General features: G+C 43.3%; 1 protein-coding gene across 1 annotated transcript in view; it reads left to right on the plus strand.

Annotated features, from left to right (window-relative positions):
• Nucleotides 1-18,227, plus strand: part of CFAP47 (cilia and flagella associated protein 47) — a 1,022,460-nt gene that overhangs the window by 75,528 nt on the left and 928,705 nt on the right. Inside the window, exons 7-9 of the mRNA XM_070750589.1 lie at nucleotides 2,970-3,103; nucleotides 15,312-15,544; nucleotides 16,423-16,612. Of these exons, the coding sequence (XP_070606690.1) occupies nucleotides 2,970-3,103; nucleotides 15,312-15,544; nucleotides 16,423-16,612 (557 nt within the window). The remainder of the gene's footprint in view (nucleotides 1-2,969; nucleotides 3,104-15,311; nucleotides 15,545-16,422; nucleotides 16,613-18,227) is intronic.

The raw sequence follows: 18,227 nt of genomic DNA on the forward strand, positions 1-18,227 counted from the left end.
TGTAAGTACTCCTCCAGCTGTTTCCAGATATTACTGCATGTCTTCCCGTCCCGGCTTTGTGGTGTCTCTGTGGCTGTGTTGGCTCAGGCATGGCTGCCTAGCCGGCTTCACACCACCATCGGTGCGAGACTGAGCCAGTTCATCTGGTGGGGCATGCTGGCCCCTACCAGACCCCTGGTATTGTCTCCTGTGTCATCTTTCCTTCAGGAAGGATCTGGTCTAGTCCAAAAGGACCAGAACCCCCAAACAGTAGAGATTTGGAGCCTTTCCAAGACAGTGGAAAGGCTCCTTGTTGCCATGGCCATTTGACCCCACTCCTCTCTCCCAATTCAATTAATTTCTGATGTAGTTAAGCCTAAAATTTCTCTTGATTAAGTGCATAAATTGCTACTAATAGAACTTTCTTATTATTCATCACTATTTCTACCATTAGAACCCTACTACCTTCATCCTTGTAGATATTTCTTGAAGTAATTTTTTTCCTCTATGTACAATACTACTCCTCTCTTACTTTGATATATTAGGCTCTAATATAATTCTGCTGTCTCTCACATTGTAAAAATTTCATGTTTATAATATGTACTTCTTGTAGACAAACAATATCTATTGTAAAACTTAAAAAGGCTATGACTAGATGGTAGAAAAAATTGTTAACTATCTATCATAAGCAGTCTGTTTTCAGGTTTTCAAACAAGCAGACCTCTTCATCTCAAGATTAATTGATAGTACATTGATAGCAAAATAAAATGCTCTCAGGTAGTCTGCAGCTGCACTGCAAAGATATAAAAAACCCTACCAAAAAGTATCCAAGATGGACACTAGGTGTCTCTATGTTTGTGTATTTGCAACAGTGTCCACACAGTATTATAATTATAATTATAATTGTTATTGTTATTATTAGTATGCCACCCGTCTCCAAGGACTCGGGATGGCTTACAACGTATAAACAACAATATGCATCAAAATCCAATCAATTAAAGTTAAAATCTAAAAGCCTGGAAAAAAATATACTGCTCAAAAAAAAATACAGGGAACACTTAAACAACAGAATATAACTCATATAAATCAAACTTCTGTTAAGTCAAACTGTCCACTTCAGAAACAACACTGATTGACAATCAATTTCATTTTCATTGTCAGCACATTCAACTTTGTATAGAACAAAGTATTCAATGAAAATATTTCATTCATTCAGTTCTAGGATGTGTTATTTGAGTGTTTCCTTTATTTCTTTGAGCAGTGTACATTCATGTCCATTCAATCAACAAACTGATCATACATTCACCGGTCCGGGGGTAGTGTCTAATGACCCCAAGCCTGGTGGCATAGATGAGTCTTCAGACTCTTACGAAAGGTGAGGAGGGTGGGGGCAGTATTTTCAAAAGAGTATTGAAACATTATAATTCAATAATGAAAACTAAAAATATAGTAGGCAGACAAAAAGTTTTTTTAAAAATAATCCAAATAGAATCTTTTATTTATGATATCTTTCCCAGCTGCTTAAATCTGGAAGTGGATTTCCACTCCCCCTTTTTTACAACTTTTTTCCAAAAATAGTCCAAATTTAAACAGTAAAAGGAAATAAATTATTTCCAGTCTTTTAAAAAGGTTTTAATTTGCTAAAGCTAGTTCAAAATATTCTCACCCAGATGACTCCATTCTGCTTCCGTTTCGCCACCAAAGCTAATAGAATTCTGTTGCCTACACGGAACAGCTGATGGTCACAAAGCAGGGCAGGGCTGCCTTGGGGGTCTGCGACAATCCCCTGCGGCACGTCCCCACTGTGTTTCACTTATTCACTGCTCACCCAAGTGACTCTGACCCCAATTTGGGGTCCCTGATCAGCTAAGATTCGGAGATCCCCGCAGAGCTATTGCAGAGAACCTCCATCCCTTCTGGCACTGGCTTCACCCCACCACACACCTCTCTTGATTTCAAGCATTGAGAAGCCGGTCTTTTATTCAGGTGGGGAAAGCTGTTTTCCTTACATATTACCTTCTTACAGCTTCAAAAACTTCAGAATAAAAGACTTTGGCTTCTCTGCCATATGTATCAGCCTCTTCTGGAGCAGTTCAAAAAGTAAATACAGTAAACCATGGGAAATATGGTAGGGAAGGCTGGATCTGACCCACATAGACTCCATTTCAGCCTGTAACAGTTCTGGAGAGGACTCCAGGGCCTCCATTTCAGCCAAAATTGGGCTGGGGGGGGGATTGCCAGAGGCACTGTGGGCCAGTCCTTTGCTATTTTCAGGGCAGCTCCAGAGGCCACATCTAAGCAACCCGGGCCTTGAGTTTGATTCCGCTGCTTTAGTGAATTCCATTTTCAAGAAGCAGAGAGTTCTTTTTATTCTTGTAAGTCATAGTGGGAAAATAAGATATCGTTTTTTTCATTTCTTATTAAGATGAAAGTTTTTTAGAACTATTTAAGAGTAGTTTTTAAGAGCTACTTAAGGTGATAGCTCTTATTGTTAAAGAATTATTGAATTATGCACTTATGCAAATTATACAAGCTCAAGGATTGTATAGTAGAGATTAGTATAATTAGGCATCACAGCATCAGAAATTATAAAAAGGGGTAGGCTATACTATATTATATGCATATGTGTTCAATCATTTAGAAGTTGATAGATTGAAATTTTAATATCAAAGTGATGTCGTTGTCAAAGATGTCAAAAAAGTTTTGAAATATCCAGTATCCTGAATAGTGAATAAAATCACCTAACATAACTACTGCAGGTGGCCTTATGATTAACAAATGAGTATATTTAATATGAAAAGATCTGTTGAAATTACATAAAATATTTCAATTTTAACATATCCTGATTTTGGATTAATTCAATTTACAGCCTGTGCTTAATTAAAATTATGGCATTTGATGCCCTTTTTTCTCCTATATAGCTCGATATCAGCAGTTAGAAATCAGTAATCTGAATGATAGAAATGTAAATGTAATTTCAAATTTTACAGGCAGCTGCAAATTGATAGGGACTTTGACGGAACACCATCACGAATAGATTATGCTATCTTTTTGAAATTTGAAGCTGTAGGAAGCAAAGATGATTTCTTACACACAATTCTTGGTGCTGAAATACCCATCCAAGGTATGGTATTGATAAATACTGAATTAAGTGTAAAATAAATGTATTTTCTAGAAAAAGTAATGAGATCAATATATGTATTGTTGAAAAAACATAAAATTAATTTCTTGATGAGCATTTAATAATATATTCCACTTTTTATAATTTATTAATGTGGATATGTAAATTTTTTTTGAAGTTTGTAATGCTCTAATACTGATCTCATTGAATTATTTATATATTTATAAATATAAATTTATACAGTAGTACCTCGTGATACGAACCCCTCGTCTTACGAACTTTTCGAGATACGAACCCAGGGTTCGGGATTTTTGTGCCTCTTCTTACGAACTTTTTTTGCCTTATGAACCCGCCGCCGTGAACGCTGAACCCAGAAGTTCGGCAAAAGTTCGGGTTCGGCATTTGGGTTTGGGAGGCCGCCGAGAAGTGCCACCGCCCAGCTGTCACCTTTGCAGAAGAGCCGCGGAGCTGTTGGCCGGTTGGGAGGCTCAAACGGAGGTGGGGAATCCCAATAGGGAATTCCATGGGCGGAGCTTTGACATCACGGAGACGTCCTTCCTGGCTGGGTGAAATGGGGACTCCAGGAATGGAATTCCCTATTGGGATTTCCCACCTTTGTTTGAGCCTCCTGACCGGCCGACAGCTCCATGGCTCTTCTGCAAAGGTGACAGCCGGGCGGCAGCACTTCTTGCCCTCCCGAAAGCCGAACCCGAACTTTTGCTGAACTTCTGGGTTTGGCTTTCAGGAGAACGCCGAGAAGCCCCCCGGCTGTTTCAAAAGGTGACAACTAGGCGGCGGCGCTTCTCGGCGGCCTCCTGAACCCGAACCCAAACCCAAACTTTTGCCGAACTTTTCAGGTTCAACGTTCAGGAGAACGCCGAGAAGCGCCTGGCTGTTTCAAAATGTGACAGCCGGCGGTGGCGCCCAGCGGAGCGCCGTTTTTGCGATTTTTTTTCCTTTCACGCATTAATCCATTTTACATTGTTTCTTATGGGAAACATTTTTCACCTTACGAACCTTTCACCTTACGAACCTCCTCCCAGAACCAATTAAGTTCGTAAGACGAGGTATCACTGTACTTATATATTCATTAGATAAAAATAGTTAATTATTATTGTATTCTATGGAATTTCTTGTAAGTACTTTAATTCATATGCACAAAGTAACATTTCTGATCAGTTATGCAGCTTTTGAGTAGCCTCTATTTTGTTAGCATTTTTGAAATTACAAATTCTGGTTGTAGATGGACTGCTGAACATCATACTTTGGCTTTCAGGTACCGTTGAATGTTATGAACATTTCCACTAGAATAAATTTGAAAATGCATAACAACGATAGAGTATATATAGAGTTGTTTATCATTGTTTGAAACTATAGGTTCTACATAAATTGTTATAGGATACTGAGAATCTTGAACATTTGAACTATATTTGGAAATTATTATTTGATACTGCTTAAATCTAGAATATAAATCTTCATGTATACTTCATGACAAGAGTCAGAGATATTGTATTGGCCATTATTCTCCACTGCACTGCTCAGAGAGTCCAATGTGGGTTGCTCTTCAGCCTCATTGGCAGGGACTGAGTTAAAAATTAGCATAATTATTACATCCTGCCCACCAGCTGCCCTATTAGGTGAGTCTTAAAAACTCAGTCATAGTGTAGGGGCTATGAGTTGTTTTCTTTCTTCACACTGTAGAGAATAATTTAAAGTTTTCTTTTAATGCTAAGTTTAATTTTTCTCCTTTTCTTTCCTCCTTTTTCACAGGAAGAAGAGAGATCACGATCTGGATTTCTTTGTGAGCCACTGCCCTCCAGGATATTGCTCCCCACCTATTTAATCCCCGAGAGGCCACTGCTCTCCGGAGTATTGCCTTGAGAACGGGAATCACTGGTTTGGGGTCCCTGACGTCCGCGATCAGACCTCCCCTTGCCCCGCGCTCCGACGATACCATTGCAAAATAGATGGCCCCATTTTTCTTGGAGGTAATCATTTCCTTGCCGAGCCTCTCCCTCCCGGCAAGCCTCATCAGCTGTTTGGCAGCTCCTTTCCATGGGCATTGGAGGTGACGCGATTAGCCAAACCGGCGAAAAGAACGCTGATTGAAATTACAGCTTTGAAGTGCCTTGCCAGCCTGCCTGAAGTTGTGCCCGCCATTTTGGGGGCGTTCCCAGGCTTGTCTTTGCTGCGGTGACAGGGAAACACCGCCATTTTGGAGCTGGGAGTTCCTGCCCAAACTAGCGCCTGCCATTTTGGAGGCGTTACCGGGGCAGTAGGGGCTAGTTGCTAGGCCTCTTGCCGAGGCTCTAGCCAATAACAAACCATCTAACTGCTGATGTGATTAGCATGAGACACTGAAGCACGCTTACAAAGCCATTTTGTTGAGTGTGTTCGAGCGTGCAGGAGCTTCTCTTGATCATTGCTCTGAGTGTTATTGTTCCTAACAATGTCTCAGATACCACAAACATATACTAGCGAACCAGCTACTTCCTTGGTTTCCAAGGAAAAAGAAAGAGGTCATAGTTCTAAATCTAAGAGCAAGAGCTCTCAGATCTAAACAGCACTGAAGGAGGCAGAAAAGAAAATCAAGGCCCTTGAGGCCCAGCTGGAGGTGGCCAGAAATAGGTCTGGGCCTAGTCCATCGACTAGCACCATCCCACCTCACCAGCAAAGTCCAGCCTCAGCTGGCCCTCCAACTGTGCCCTTTAAGGGAACTGCTTTAACCAGAATAGGGGACTTATCTCCAGACCATCCACCAAGGATTTCCTTGCCACATGATGGGGTACAATGATCAGAGTGAATCAGGCCAATTTCTCATCCTTGGCCCCAGCCATCTCAGACACAACCTGCAGTAGCCACCTTCACTCCAACTGCAGCAGGCCTCCGTGGCTCCATGGACAATTGGCAGACCATTTCCCCATCACTGTAGGACATGATAGTTTCAGCCTACTCGCAGGGCATTGCTGTAGGCACACAACGCCCATCCCCAATGCCATCACGTACCAGCCGCCAGGAACTCTGGGCAGCACCGGCATCACCTCCATCCCTACATGACTCCTTTCAGGAGGAGCAGGGCCCGAGGGAGATGACTACAGATCCTGAAGATGACCTTTCAGAGGATGAAACCAATTTGCCTGAACAGCCCTCCTTCACAGGCCTTTTTAAATCATCACTTTCCATACCTTACTAAATAAAGCAAAGCAGACAGTGGCTTTAGAGACCACAGAGAAACCTGCAGGGCAGTCTGTGGGCATTCTACCAGCAGCTAGACTCTTTAATGAACCACAAAGAGACTCAGAACACATTCCTTCTTCACCCATCTTTTCAGAAAACATAAAGAGGCCTTGGCAACAGCCCACTGCAGCCTTAGGACCTTCAGTCTTGGACCGGAGGTTCTACTCTTTCGACCCAGACCTAGAGGTCCTCCTTCCATATCCTTCAGTAGACACACCTGTGACTGCGTTGATATCTGCGTATGCCATCAGATATGGCAGATGGCTTAAGGCCTGACGATAGAAAGGCGGAAAACCTGACTAGGAAATTTATTTATTTATTTTATTTTATTATTTAGATTTGTATGCCGCCCCTCTCCGCAGACTCGGGGCGGCTCACAACAGAATACAACAATTCATGACAAATCTAAATTATAGTTTAAAATATTTAAAAAACCACATTTACTAAGCAAACATACACACAAATATACCATGCATAAATTGTATATGCCCGGGGGAGATGTCTCAGTTCCCCCATGCCTGACGACAAAGGTGGGTTTTAAGGAGCTTACGAAAGGCAAGGAGAGTAGGAGCAGTTCTAATCTCTGGGAGGAGTTGGTTCCAGAGAGTCGGGGCCGCCACAGAGAAGGCTCTTCCCCTGGGGCCCGCCAACCAACATTGTTTAGTTGATGGGACCCGGAGAAGGCCCACTCTGTGGGACCTAATCGGTCGCTGGGATTCGTGCGGCAGAAGGCGGTCTCGGAGATATTCTGGTCCAGTGCTATGAAGGGCTTTAAAGGTCATAACCAACACTTTGAATTGTGACCGGAAATTGATCGGCAACCAATGCAATTGCACTAATTATCCGCTTGGTCCCTAAGAGCAGCATCAGGTGCATCTTTTTTCAATAGGGCCTCGATCCTGTGGCTATAGGATATCCTCACCAGACTCAGCCCAGAGGACATACGTTTGCGACAGGACGTTAATAAGCTCATAGCAACCACAGAGTTCTCTGCAGATGCCACATTAGCGGCAGCAAGGTTTTCATCCCGAGCACTTGCAACCAATCTGTCAGTTCGTCGCTTGCTGTTGTTATGTTCCTGGCAAGCAGATTCAAAATCAAAGTGAAGCTTAGCCACAGCACCCTATCAAGGATCCAAACTCTTTGGTGAGTCTTTGGACACTGTACTAATCAAAGACAGAGACAAGAAAAAGGTGTTACCGAGATCAGCAAGGAGACAGGACAGACGTAGGGCTCCCTATTTTAGAAGACAGCCCATTCGGACAGAGTCCTCCACGACCACGCCCCCGGTCGCCAGGACCTATGGGCAGGGGGCTTACCCACAATCATCGTACAGACCAGATAGAACCAGTTATGGGGATAGAGACCGCCAATTCCAACAGCCCCGTAGATCCTTTAGGGGATCCAATAGAGGCGGGTACTGCAGGCAGAAGTGACTCCACACACGAGATTCCCATTGGTGGTTGACTGTAGTCCTTCACCATCTATTGGGAGGCTATATCTACCGACGATTGGGCATTAGATACTGTGGCGCAAGGCCTATGGTTAAATTTCTTACAGTTTCCTCCAAACAGATTTATTCAATGCCCAATCTTGACAGATCTATGGAAGCAGACTCTTCTCTTCCAAGAGGTCCAGCATTTACTAGACATTGGGGCAATAGAACCAGTACCGGAACCACAGAAGGGACAGGGGTTCTACTCCATAGTCTTTCTGGTTCCCAAAGCTTCTGGGGGATGCCGCTTAATCTTGAACCTCAGACAACTAAATATATACATCCGATACCAGAGGTTCAAGATGCATTCATTGCACACAATCCTGGCATCTATCTGACAGCAGGACTGGATGATTTCAGTAGATCTAAAGGAAGCGTATTTACATGTACCGGTTCACCCTTGACATCATCACTTCCTCCGCTTCTGCATTCACGACCAACACTTCCAGTACTGGGCAATGCCTTTCGGTCTGTCATTGGCACCAAGAACGTTCACCAAGCTCTTGGATGTACTAATGGCTGGCCTCAGGACTCATTCCCTTCGACTGCTAGTGTATCTGGACAACATAATTATCCTGTCTAGGAGTCCACAGCAGGCCCGGAAGGACCTAGCTCTTACCATAGAATCCCTGGAGAAGCGAGGATTCACAATCAATTATGACAAAAGCCATTTACTGCCAACCAGATGCTTATCTCACCTGGGTACCATAATAGACACATCGACCTGCAAGGTCTACCTATCACCAGAACGACAGGTGAGCTCCATACAACACCAACGCAGAGTTCCCTTGGCATTCCTATCCCAACTGTTAGGAATGCTCATCTCCTGTATAGACATTGTGCCTTGGGCACGCCTCCATGCCCAACCACTACAGTGGTTCCTACTCCCCTTTCAGAGGGCATGAGTCAGGCAGAGAGTGTCATTAACAGCAGTGGTCCGCTGTTCCTTCCCGTGGTGGACCTCCCCGGCTGTAACCAGAGGCTTATCTTTCCTCTACCATCAAGAGGTGACTATTACCACAGACACCATTCTCATGGGCTGGGGGGCACATTCTGTATCCCAGGTTGCCCAGGGCCTGTGGACAACAGACGAGCTGATCAATTTCAACATCAACCTGCTGGAGCTTCGAGCAGTGTTTCAGGCACTGCTGAGCTTCGCCAACTTGGTCGAGGGTCAGCATGTCTTCATTTTGATGGACAACGTAGCGACACGCACCCACGTGAATCATCAGGGAGGCACAAGGTTAGGCTGCTTAATGCAAGAGACACACGACCTCTTTACCTGGGCAGAACTACATCTAGCTTCGATTCACGCAAAACATATTTTGGGAATAGCAAACATACAGGTGGACTGGCTAAACCAAACGACTCTTGACCCTGGGGAGTGGTGCCTAAATCCGGAGACGTTCAGGGACATTGTCCTCAGATACGGCAATCCACAAGTGGATTTATTTGCAACACATTACAACAAACAAGTCCCACAGTTCTTCTCCCGTTTTCCATCCCCGGGAGCAGAGCAGGTCAATGCCATGTTCTCCACTTGGCCGAGAGGACTACTATATGCATTCCCTCTGGTGTGTCTGATCCCCAAAGTTGTCTCCAAGATTCTTCTGGAACAGGCAGAAGTGCTGTTGGTTGCCCCGTACTGGCCCAGATGGCCATGCTTTGCGGACCTTATGGACCTATCAATCTCTCCACCATGGATCATCCCTTACCACCGACTTTCCCTGACTCAGGGGTCGATTACCTACCCAGACCCTCTGTGCTGGAGACTTGCCATGTGGCAATTGAAGGGGACCACATGAGGAAACAACATTTTCCTGAGAAGGTCATCCAGACAATCCAAGCAGCCTGTCGACCATCAACAACACGCATATATCAAGCCAGTTGGGCTGCCTACAGTCGCTTCTGCGCAACTTGGGGGATACAACCCCAGTTGGCCTCGGTACTTCACCTCCTGGATTTCTTACAAAAGGGTCTTGACAAAGTCTTAACAGCCAACACTTTATGTAGGCAGGTGGCGGCCATAACCACGGTCCTACATCCAGACCCCCTTTGTCCAATCTCTCACCAATCTCTCACCAGCCTCTCAGAGTTGAGGTGGCACAAGGTAGATGTGCATAGAGCAGGGGTCCCCAAACTTTACACAAGGGGCAAGTTCACTGTCCCTCAGACTGTTGGAGGGCGAGAGTATTAAAAAAACCTATGAAACAAAATGGGAACAAATGCAATATTTAAAATAAAGAAAAAGCAATAAAGTAATTAAGTAATAAAGTAATTTATACTTCTTTATTAACAAGTAAATTTAAACTTAAATCAACAAACTCCCTCCATTTCTCCTTCCTTCTCTCCCTCCCTCCTTTCTCTCTACTTCTCTCTTCCCTCTCTGTTTTTTTCCTTCTCTCTCATGTTACATTTTCCTCTTCCTCGTTCTTTCCCTCAATTTTCTCATTTTTCTCTTCCTCATTTTTCTCTCTCTTTCCATCTTTCCCTCTTCCTTTCTCTCTTCTTCTCTATCTCTCCCTCTCTCTCTCTTTCTCTATGTCCCACTCTTTCTCTCTCTTCTCTCTTTCTCTCATTCACTCTCTTTGTATCTCTCCCTCTTTGTATCTCTCCCTCTTTCTCTTTCTCCCTCTTTCTTTCTCTTTCTTTCTCTCTCTCTTTCTTTCTCTCCCTCTCTATCTCTCCCTCACACTCTTTCTATCTCTCCCTCTTTCTTTCTCTCTCTTTCTCTCTCCCTCCCTCTCTCTCCCTCTTTTTTCTCTCTCACTTTCTATCTCTCCCTCTTCCTTTCTCTCTCCCTCTCTCTCTTTCTTTCTCTCTGTCCCCCCACTCTCTCTTTCTTTCTCTCACTCTCTATCTCTCCCTCACACTCTTTCTATCTCTCCCTCTTTCTTTCTCTCTTTCTCTCCCTCTCCCTCTCTATCTCTCTCTCTTTCTTTCTCTCTGTCCCCCCTCTCTTTCTTTCTCTCTATCCCTCACACTCTATCTCTCCCTCTTTCTTTCTCTCGCTTTCTCTCTCCCTCCCTCTCTATCTCTCCCTCTTTTTTCTCTCTCACTTTCTACCTCTCCCTCTTCCTTTCTCTCTCCCTCTCTCTCTTTCTTTCTCTCTGTCTCCCCTCTCTCTCTTTCTTTCTCTCTCTTTCTCTCTGTCCCCCCACTCTCTCTTTCTTTCTCTCACTCTCTATCTCTCCCTCACACTCTTTCTATCTCTCCCTCTTTCTTTCTCTTTCTCTCTCTCTCCCTCTCTATCTCTCTCTCTTTCTTTCTCTCTGTCCCCCCTCTCTCTTTCTTTCTCTATCCCTCACACTCTTTCTATCTCTCCCTCTTTCTTTCTCTCGCTTTCTCTCTCCCTCCCTCTCTATCTCTCCCTCTTTTTTCTCTCTCACTTTCTATCTCTCCCTCTTCCTTTCTCTCTCCCTCTCTTTCTTTCTCTCTGTCTCCCCTCTCTCTCTTTCTTTCTCTCTCTCTCTCTTTCTCTCTGTCCCCCCTCTCTTTTTCTTTCTCTCACTCTCTATCTCTCCCTCACACTCTTTCTATCTCTCCCTCTTTCTTTCTCTCTTTCTCTCTCTCTCCCTCTCTATCTCTCACTCTTTTTTCTCTCTCACTTTCTATCCCTCTTCCTTTCTCTCTCTCTCTCTTTCTCTCTCTTTCTCTCTGTCCCTCTCTCTCTCTCCAGCAATGGCTTTCTCTCTCTCTCCAATTACAGGTAGTCCCCATGTTACATCGTCCCTGACTTACGATGTTTCATCGTTATGACGACCCAGGCATAGCAGCAGAGCCATCATCGTCACCTCCATTTGGGCAAAGGGATCTCCGTGGTGGGTGACCTTCTCAGCGCTGTGTTGCTGCAGCCTCCGAGGCCGCCCACCACGGAGATCCCTTCGCCCGAATGGAGGCAACGGCGGAGGGACCAACAGCCGGTCCTTCTCGGCGCTGCGTTGCTGCAGCCTCCGAGGCCACCCACTGCGGAGATCCCTTCGCCTGAATGGAGGCGACGGCGGAGGGACCAACAGCCGGTCCTTCTCGGTGTTGTGTTGCTGCAGCCGCTGAGGCCGCCCACCACAGAGATCCCTTCGCCCGAATGGAGGCAGCGGCGACAGCCTTGGAGGCTGCAGCAACACAGTGCTGAGAAGGACCGGCTGTTGGTCCCTTGAAGTCGCCGCCGCCGCCGTCGCCTCCATTCACGCAAAGGGATCTCCGCAGTGAGCTGCGGCGGCTTCAAAGGACCAACAGCCGGTCCTTCTCGGCGCTGCATTACTGCAGCAATGCAGTGCCCAGAAGGACCGGCTGTTGGTCTTTGAAGCCTCCACTGCCCACCACGGAGATCCCTTTGCGTGAATGGAGGTGGCGACTGCGACTTCAAGGGACCAACAGCTGGTCCTTCTCAGCGCTGCATTACTGTGGAGATCCCTTCGCCCGAACAGAGGCGGCTGGGGCGGCCTTGGAGGCTGCAGCAACACAGTGCAGAGAAGGACTGGCTGTTTGTCCCTTGAAGTCACTGCCACCACTGCCGCCTCCATTTGGGTGAAGGGATCTCTGTAGTGGGCAGCGAAGGCTTCAAAGACCAACAGCCGGTCCTTCTCGGCACTGCATTGCTGCAGCCTCCAAGGCCGCCCACCGAGGAGATCTCTTCGCCCGAACGGAGGTGGTGGCCTTGGAGGCTGCAGCAACACAGCGCCGAGAAGGACTGGTTGTTGGTTCCTTGAAGTCGTCGGCGCCTCCTCCATTTGGGCAAATTCGGGGGGGGGGTGTTCTTGAATCTCCCGTCCACTCACTGTGGAGGAGGAAGTGGAGAGGAGGAGGAGGAGGTGGAGAGCCAAGGGGTGGGGAGGAAAGCAGGCCTGCAATTGGCCCCTTTCTTTCTCGCCTTTAGGGAGAGGCACTGTTGCTGCTCTCCCATAGGGCAGCAACAGTTTCTCTCCCTAAAGGTGGCAAAGAAAGGGGCCAATTGCAGGGCCACTTTCCTCCCCGCTCCTTGGCTCTCCACCTCCTCCTCGCTCAGCAGCAGACTGCGGTGAGTGGACAGGTGATTCGAGAGCATATTATTTCTATTGATAAAATCTTGTGCGCTGTTGCAGTCCAGATAAATGGCCTCAGTGGGCCGCATCCGTCCCGTGGGCCATAGTTTGGGGACTGCTGGCGTAGAGCATTAAGGATCTATGTACACTGTACTGAGTCTTTCAAAAAATCAGAAGCATTATTTGTTTCCTTTCTTCCATCATCCATGGGTATCAAAGTTTTGTCCAAGACAATCAGCAGATGGATCCGTTCCTGCATCATAGAAGCATACAAGACGAGTTCCACTCTTTTACCGAACTGAATCACAGCTCACTCCACTAGGAGTGCGTCTACCACTGCCGCTTGGAACACACAGGCCGCAATTGAAGATATTTGTCGAGCAGCAACTTGGTCTACCCCTACAACTTTTATACGACACTACCATTTAGACTCTTTTGCCTCGGCAGAGGCAGCATTCAGATGTAGAGTGCTGCAAAGGGTTTGTGCTCTGGCGCCCCTGGTCCAGCTTGTCCTGCCCTGATTCAGTTTGCTTGGGTATATCCCACATTGGACTCTCTGAGCAGTGCAGTGGAGAAGGACCGTTGAACTTACCTGAACGGTCTTCTCAATGCACTGCAAGGAGAGTCCAAACCCGCCCAGCCTATTTGGCCCAGGGGCGCTTTCTCCTTGTTAGTTAATTGGTTGAAGTTAATAAAATTGCGTTGTATTACACTATTCCTTCATTTTTATTGACTGACCTAATAGGGCAGCTAGTGGGCGGAATGTAATAATTATGCTAATTTTTAACTCACTCCCTGCCAATGAGGCTGAAGAACAACCCACATTGGACTCTCCTCGCAGTGCATCGAGAAGACCATTCAGGTAAGTTCAATGCCAATTTAACCAGGAAACTCATTAAGTATTAATGAGCTATTATGCAACCTGGTTACTTATTTTAATGAATAAACATGTCAACATAGGTTTAATGTTTACAACTGAATTTAGAATTGAATGTTATAACTGAATTTAGAAATATTGATCATTTTATTCAAATATGATAGATTTGTTAAGTCATTTTAAGGTAGATTTTTTTTTTGAAGACCTCCGGCTTGCTAACTGTAACTCCATCTCCAGACATCACACTAAGCTAATCACCCTAGTTTTTGTTTTTGTTCCTTATGCCTACATATACAAATGAAACAAGATTATGGCTATCCTTTTTGCTTTGATGAGTTCTTAAATACTTATAGAAGGATCCCATTTCGTACTATGTGAGGATGCTAGACATTAATATAAACAAATGACATATCAATTTCCTTGTTATCTATAGTCAAGATTAATCTGACAGGGTAGACTGAGGTACTACTAATCCATTCACTCCCAACTCTCCCCTCTTCTTCATTTAATTATTTCTGTTAGTTGAGGATTAAAAAGTCACCTACATTTGATTTATTTAGTAATACCTGGGCTTTTTTTCAGGAGCTTTCACTTAAGGCAGCACTCCATAGTTTACCATTTGAGTGCAACCATTTGATTTCAAGAATGCTTTATTATTTATGTGAACAGTTTTTTGCAGAACAGATTTTTGTTGTTACCATGTTTCCCTGAAAATAAGACCCAGTCTTATATTTTGGGGGCTCAAAAATTAGGGCTTATTTTTGGGGAAACACGATATCACACTCACAGCTTCAGTATACCCTGGTGCATACACAAGAAGTGGGGGGAATGATGGTATCTGGCAGCAGCTTCAGACTGCCAGTCCCTTGGTCAGCGCATTCTGAGACTGCGCAACCTGCTCAGTGCTGATGAGTTGATTCCCTGTCCAAGTAGCAGATGGAGGCAGAGTCATGGGGGGAGGCAGATGATCAAGTCACACTGAGGGGCCACGGGAAAGCTGAGAATCTATGGGCCAGAGCAGGCAGTTGGCTGTAGGAGGCTCATTTTCAAGCAGTAGCAATGGCAGCACACGGAGGCAGAAGCGCGGGGTAGAAGAGTAGTGATACTGATGTACCATGTGGGTAGCAAGCAAACTGAGATGTAAAGATGGGCCTCCTGTGACCGCTTGCTCCAGTCCACCAACTTTTGGCTTGCCCACAGCCTGCATCCAGATTGTGAGCCTCCCCACACATCTCTGCCTTTGCCTGCTACTTAGACAGTAATCAACTCACCTGCACTGTACAGGCAGCAACTGTACACTGTTCATGCCCACTCCCTTCACTGGGGCTTATTTTTTGGGTCAGACTTATATTAGGAGTATGCTAAAAAATCAGGCTACGGCTTATTTTCTGGGTAGGGTTTATTTTTGGGAAAACATGGTATTAGCGTCTATTTAATTTTTTTGTTGCAGAGAACAATATTTCTATTTGTAATGCGTTATTATTTGCTCCTTTATAGCAGTATGTACTACAAACACTTACTGATATATTGTTACTCTCTTCACAACATACAATAGTTCTTCCATCTCAATATCTTTTTCAGGGAATCCCCACTGTGTTGAATTGGGATTGATAGGCTCAGGACTTCCAGTGATGTTGACATTCACCCCAGGACCAGTTGTTAGTTTCAAAGAATGTTACATTGGTGAACACACAGATCTTGTTTGCACACTCCAAAATCAATGTGATGTTCTTCCAGTGATATTTGTTTTTCATAAGATTGCACATTATAATATTTGCCCTGAAAAGGGTAAAATAAAAGGAAAGTCTGTAAAGGTATTAACATATTTCATTATATATATATATATATATAAATATATAATTTTTAAGCTATTTTATGTTGAAGTGTGTTGCATAACATAATGTACATTTAAAGAAGCTGTCCCTTTTTCAGGGCAGAGAAGGTAGCAGAGAGCTCTAGATTGTGCTTGGATGTAACACAATCTGTCACAGACATCACCATTTTCCATTCTAAACATTACATCCTTTTTCTCTTCATTACTTTTTGGGCATTTTATTGCTTCCATATGTTTCTTCTCTCATTACTGTCCACAATATTTGAATTGGAACTTATTTTCTCCTATGTAGTAGTCACAATTATTTTCTTTATATTTATCTCTCAGACACTTCATCAATTACAAGTTAATACTCAGTTCTAAATTATATTTTCTTGTTTTGCATCCTGCTAAGCTGTATTTTGCTGGTGTTAATTCACATTCTCAAACATTTTCTTCAGCTGCTGAGTGTAATGCTCTCTCTTCTACTTTGTCTCCTGGTCAATTTTTTAGAATATTTTATTAATTTATATAAACAATAAGCAGCTAGTTTCCAATTTACTTCTCTCATTTTATTTCATCATTATTTGTTTGGCATCTCATTTTCTCTTTTTCATTATCCATTTGTATATTTAATTGGTAGTATGTCAATTTCATATGTGAAACAAAACATAATAATATATCATTCAATTCCATTCCATTATTTCAATTAGAAAATTTTTATACATTTTAATTTTTAAAAATATAAGAAACAAATCAAATTAAACTTTTAAAAGTGACACTAAGCATAATGTAACAAATTGAACTTTTTATAGCTTGCATTGACTTTTGTTGTCCTTTTTAATGTGTTTAATACTTTTGTGGGGGTTTTTTTTTCAGGATGTGATATTTTCATTTATTCCACGACATATAGGATCCTTCACAGTGAGGCAGAAAGTAGATATTATAGGACCAGTAGCAAAAAAAGATGACTTTACAGTTTTAGAGATGAAACCATTTCATCAAATACATTTAGTTTTTTCTGGCCTCTGCAAGTCGGTATCCACTTGTGTGCTGAAAGCCAACCCTGGTATGTTAATAATTTAAAAATGCTAAGTTTTTACTTAGAAATATATTTCTTTCTGAGAAACAATTTTGACATTTTTCCAAGATAGAAGTGATCTATTTTTCACCTGAAATGATAGACTTTTGAAATGTTGTCTTTATGAAGAAGAAATAAAAATATACCATGATGTTTTATTTCTATTTGAAATCTAGAAGAATAGCTAGTTCAATTTTCTTCAGATTAAATTTTTAAAAGATGCATTATTTACCTAAAAGTGAAAAGTGTTAAAACCCCGAGTTATTTAGAAAAAAGATATAGGGGAAATGGAAAGACCAGATGCCTTTCTCAATCTTCCAGGAAACTCTTTGTTTCTGCCCTTTCTGGTCCTGTCTTGAAGATACAGTATATATGTATATATGTATTACAGCAAGCTATTATGAGTTAGCATAAATTGATTGGAAATTAATTTGAGAGGGAGGTGTACTCACTATAATTTTGTTCATAGAAATAAAAAGTGTTTACCTATATGAACACTTTTTGATATTCCTCTTGTTTAGGAGCTCTCTAAAGTTATATTTTCTAGTAAAAGATTATTGTGATTGTCATACATCAGTGTCATATCAGATTGTTCAAATCAACACTTGACGATGGCAAAAATATTAATGTAATATTAAACAATATAACAAATGTGTACGTTCAAATAATTTTTAACTTAATATCTATAATTTACTCCAAAACTACCAGGGTTTTTTTGTGGCAGTCGTTAAGCCAAACCAGTGATGGTTAAGTGAACCTGTTTTAGCCAATGGATGTGTCAAGCTGCCAGTCAGAATTCAGACAAATAAAACTCAGAGTCCTTTTATAAAGGTTCAAAAGTGAATTTATCAAAATCAGAACTTGAAGCATCGAAAGAAAAGAAAAGTCTGAGGAAAAATGGCGCGTTACACACATATCCAAACCCCCTTTTCACCCCCTGTTGGGCATTCGCCCAATCTTCATTGTCCGGATGCATCAAATGGCACATGTTGCTCCTCCCATACTCTTCAGGAATTTTCCATCTAACGGTCTCCTCCTGGCACCTGGGAAATCGAAACTTAACTCTCCTCCTGCACACTTCCCAACCCCCACCCCATGATCTCTACTCCTCCCTGTCTATGACAACCAAGCGAAAGAATGCAGCAGCATAGGGAAGGTTGACATTGCCCCCCCCCTGGAACAGGGACTTCAGTCCAAAAAACAAAAACAAGACAACACCAATATATACATTCCAACATTAGGGCTGATCAGGGTACTTCATTCTAAAACGGTTAATTTCCCTCTGGGCATTCATGTGTTTCTTGTCAATCTTCTCTTTCTCTCTTTCTTTCTCTCTCTCTCTCTCTTGCTTTCTTTCTTTCTCTCTTCCTCTCTCTCTCTTTCTCTATTTCTTGCTTTCTCTCTCTCTCTTGCTTTCTCTCTCTCTCTCTCTCTCTTGCTTTCCTTCTCTCTTTCTCTTGCTTTCTCTTGCTTTCTCTCTCTCTCTCTCTCTCTTGCTTTCCTTCTCTCTTTCTCTCTCTTTCTCTTTCTCTCTCTCTTTCTCTCTTGCTTTCTCTCTCCTCCTTTCTCTCTCTCTTTCTTTCTCTCTTGTACACCACGCCGG

Source organism: Erythrolamprus reginae, chromosome 4, assembly GCF_031021105.1.
Source record: "Erythrolamprus reginae isolate rEryReg1 chromosome 4, rEryReg1.hap1, whole genome shotgun sequence".
In the NCBI taxonomy this organism is placed as follows: domain Eukaryota; kingdom Metazoa; phylum Chordata; class Lepidosauria; order Squamata; family Dipsadidae; genus Erythrolamprus; species Erythrolamprus reginae.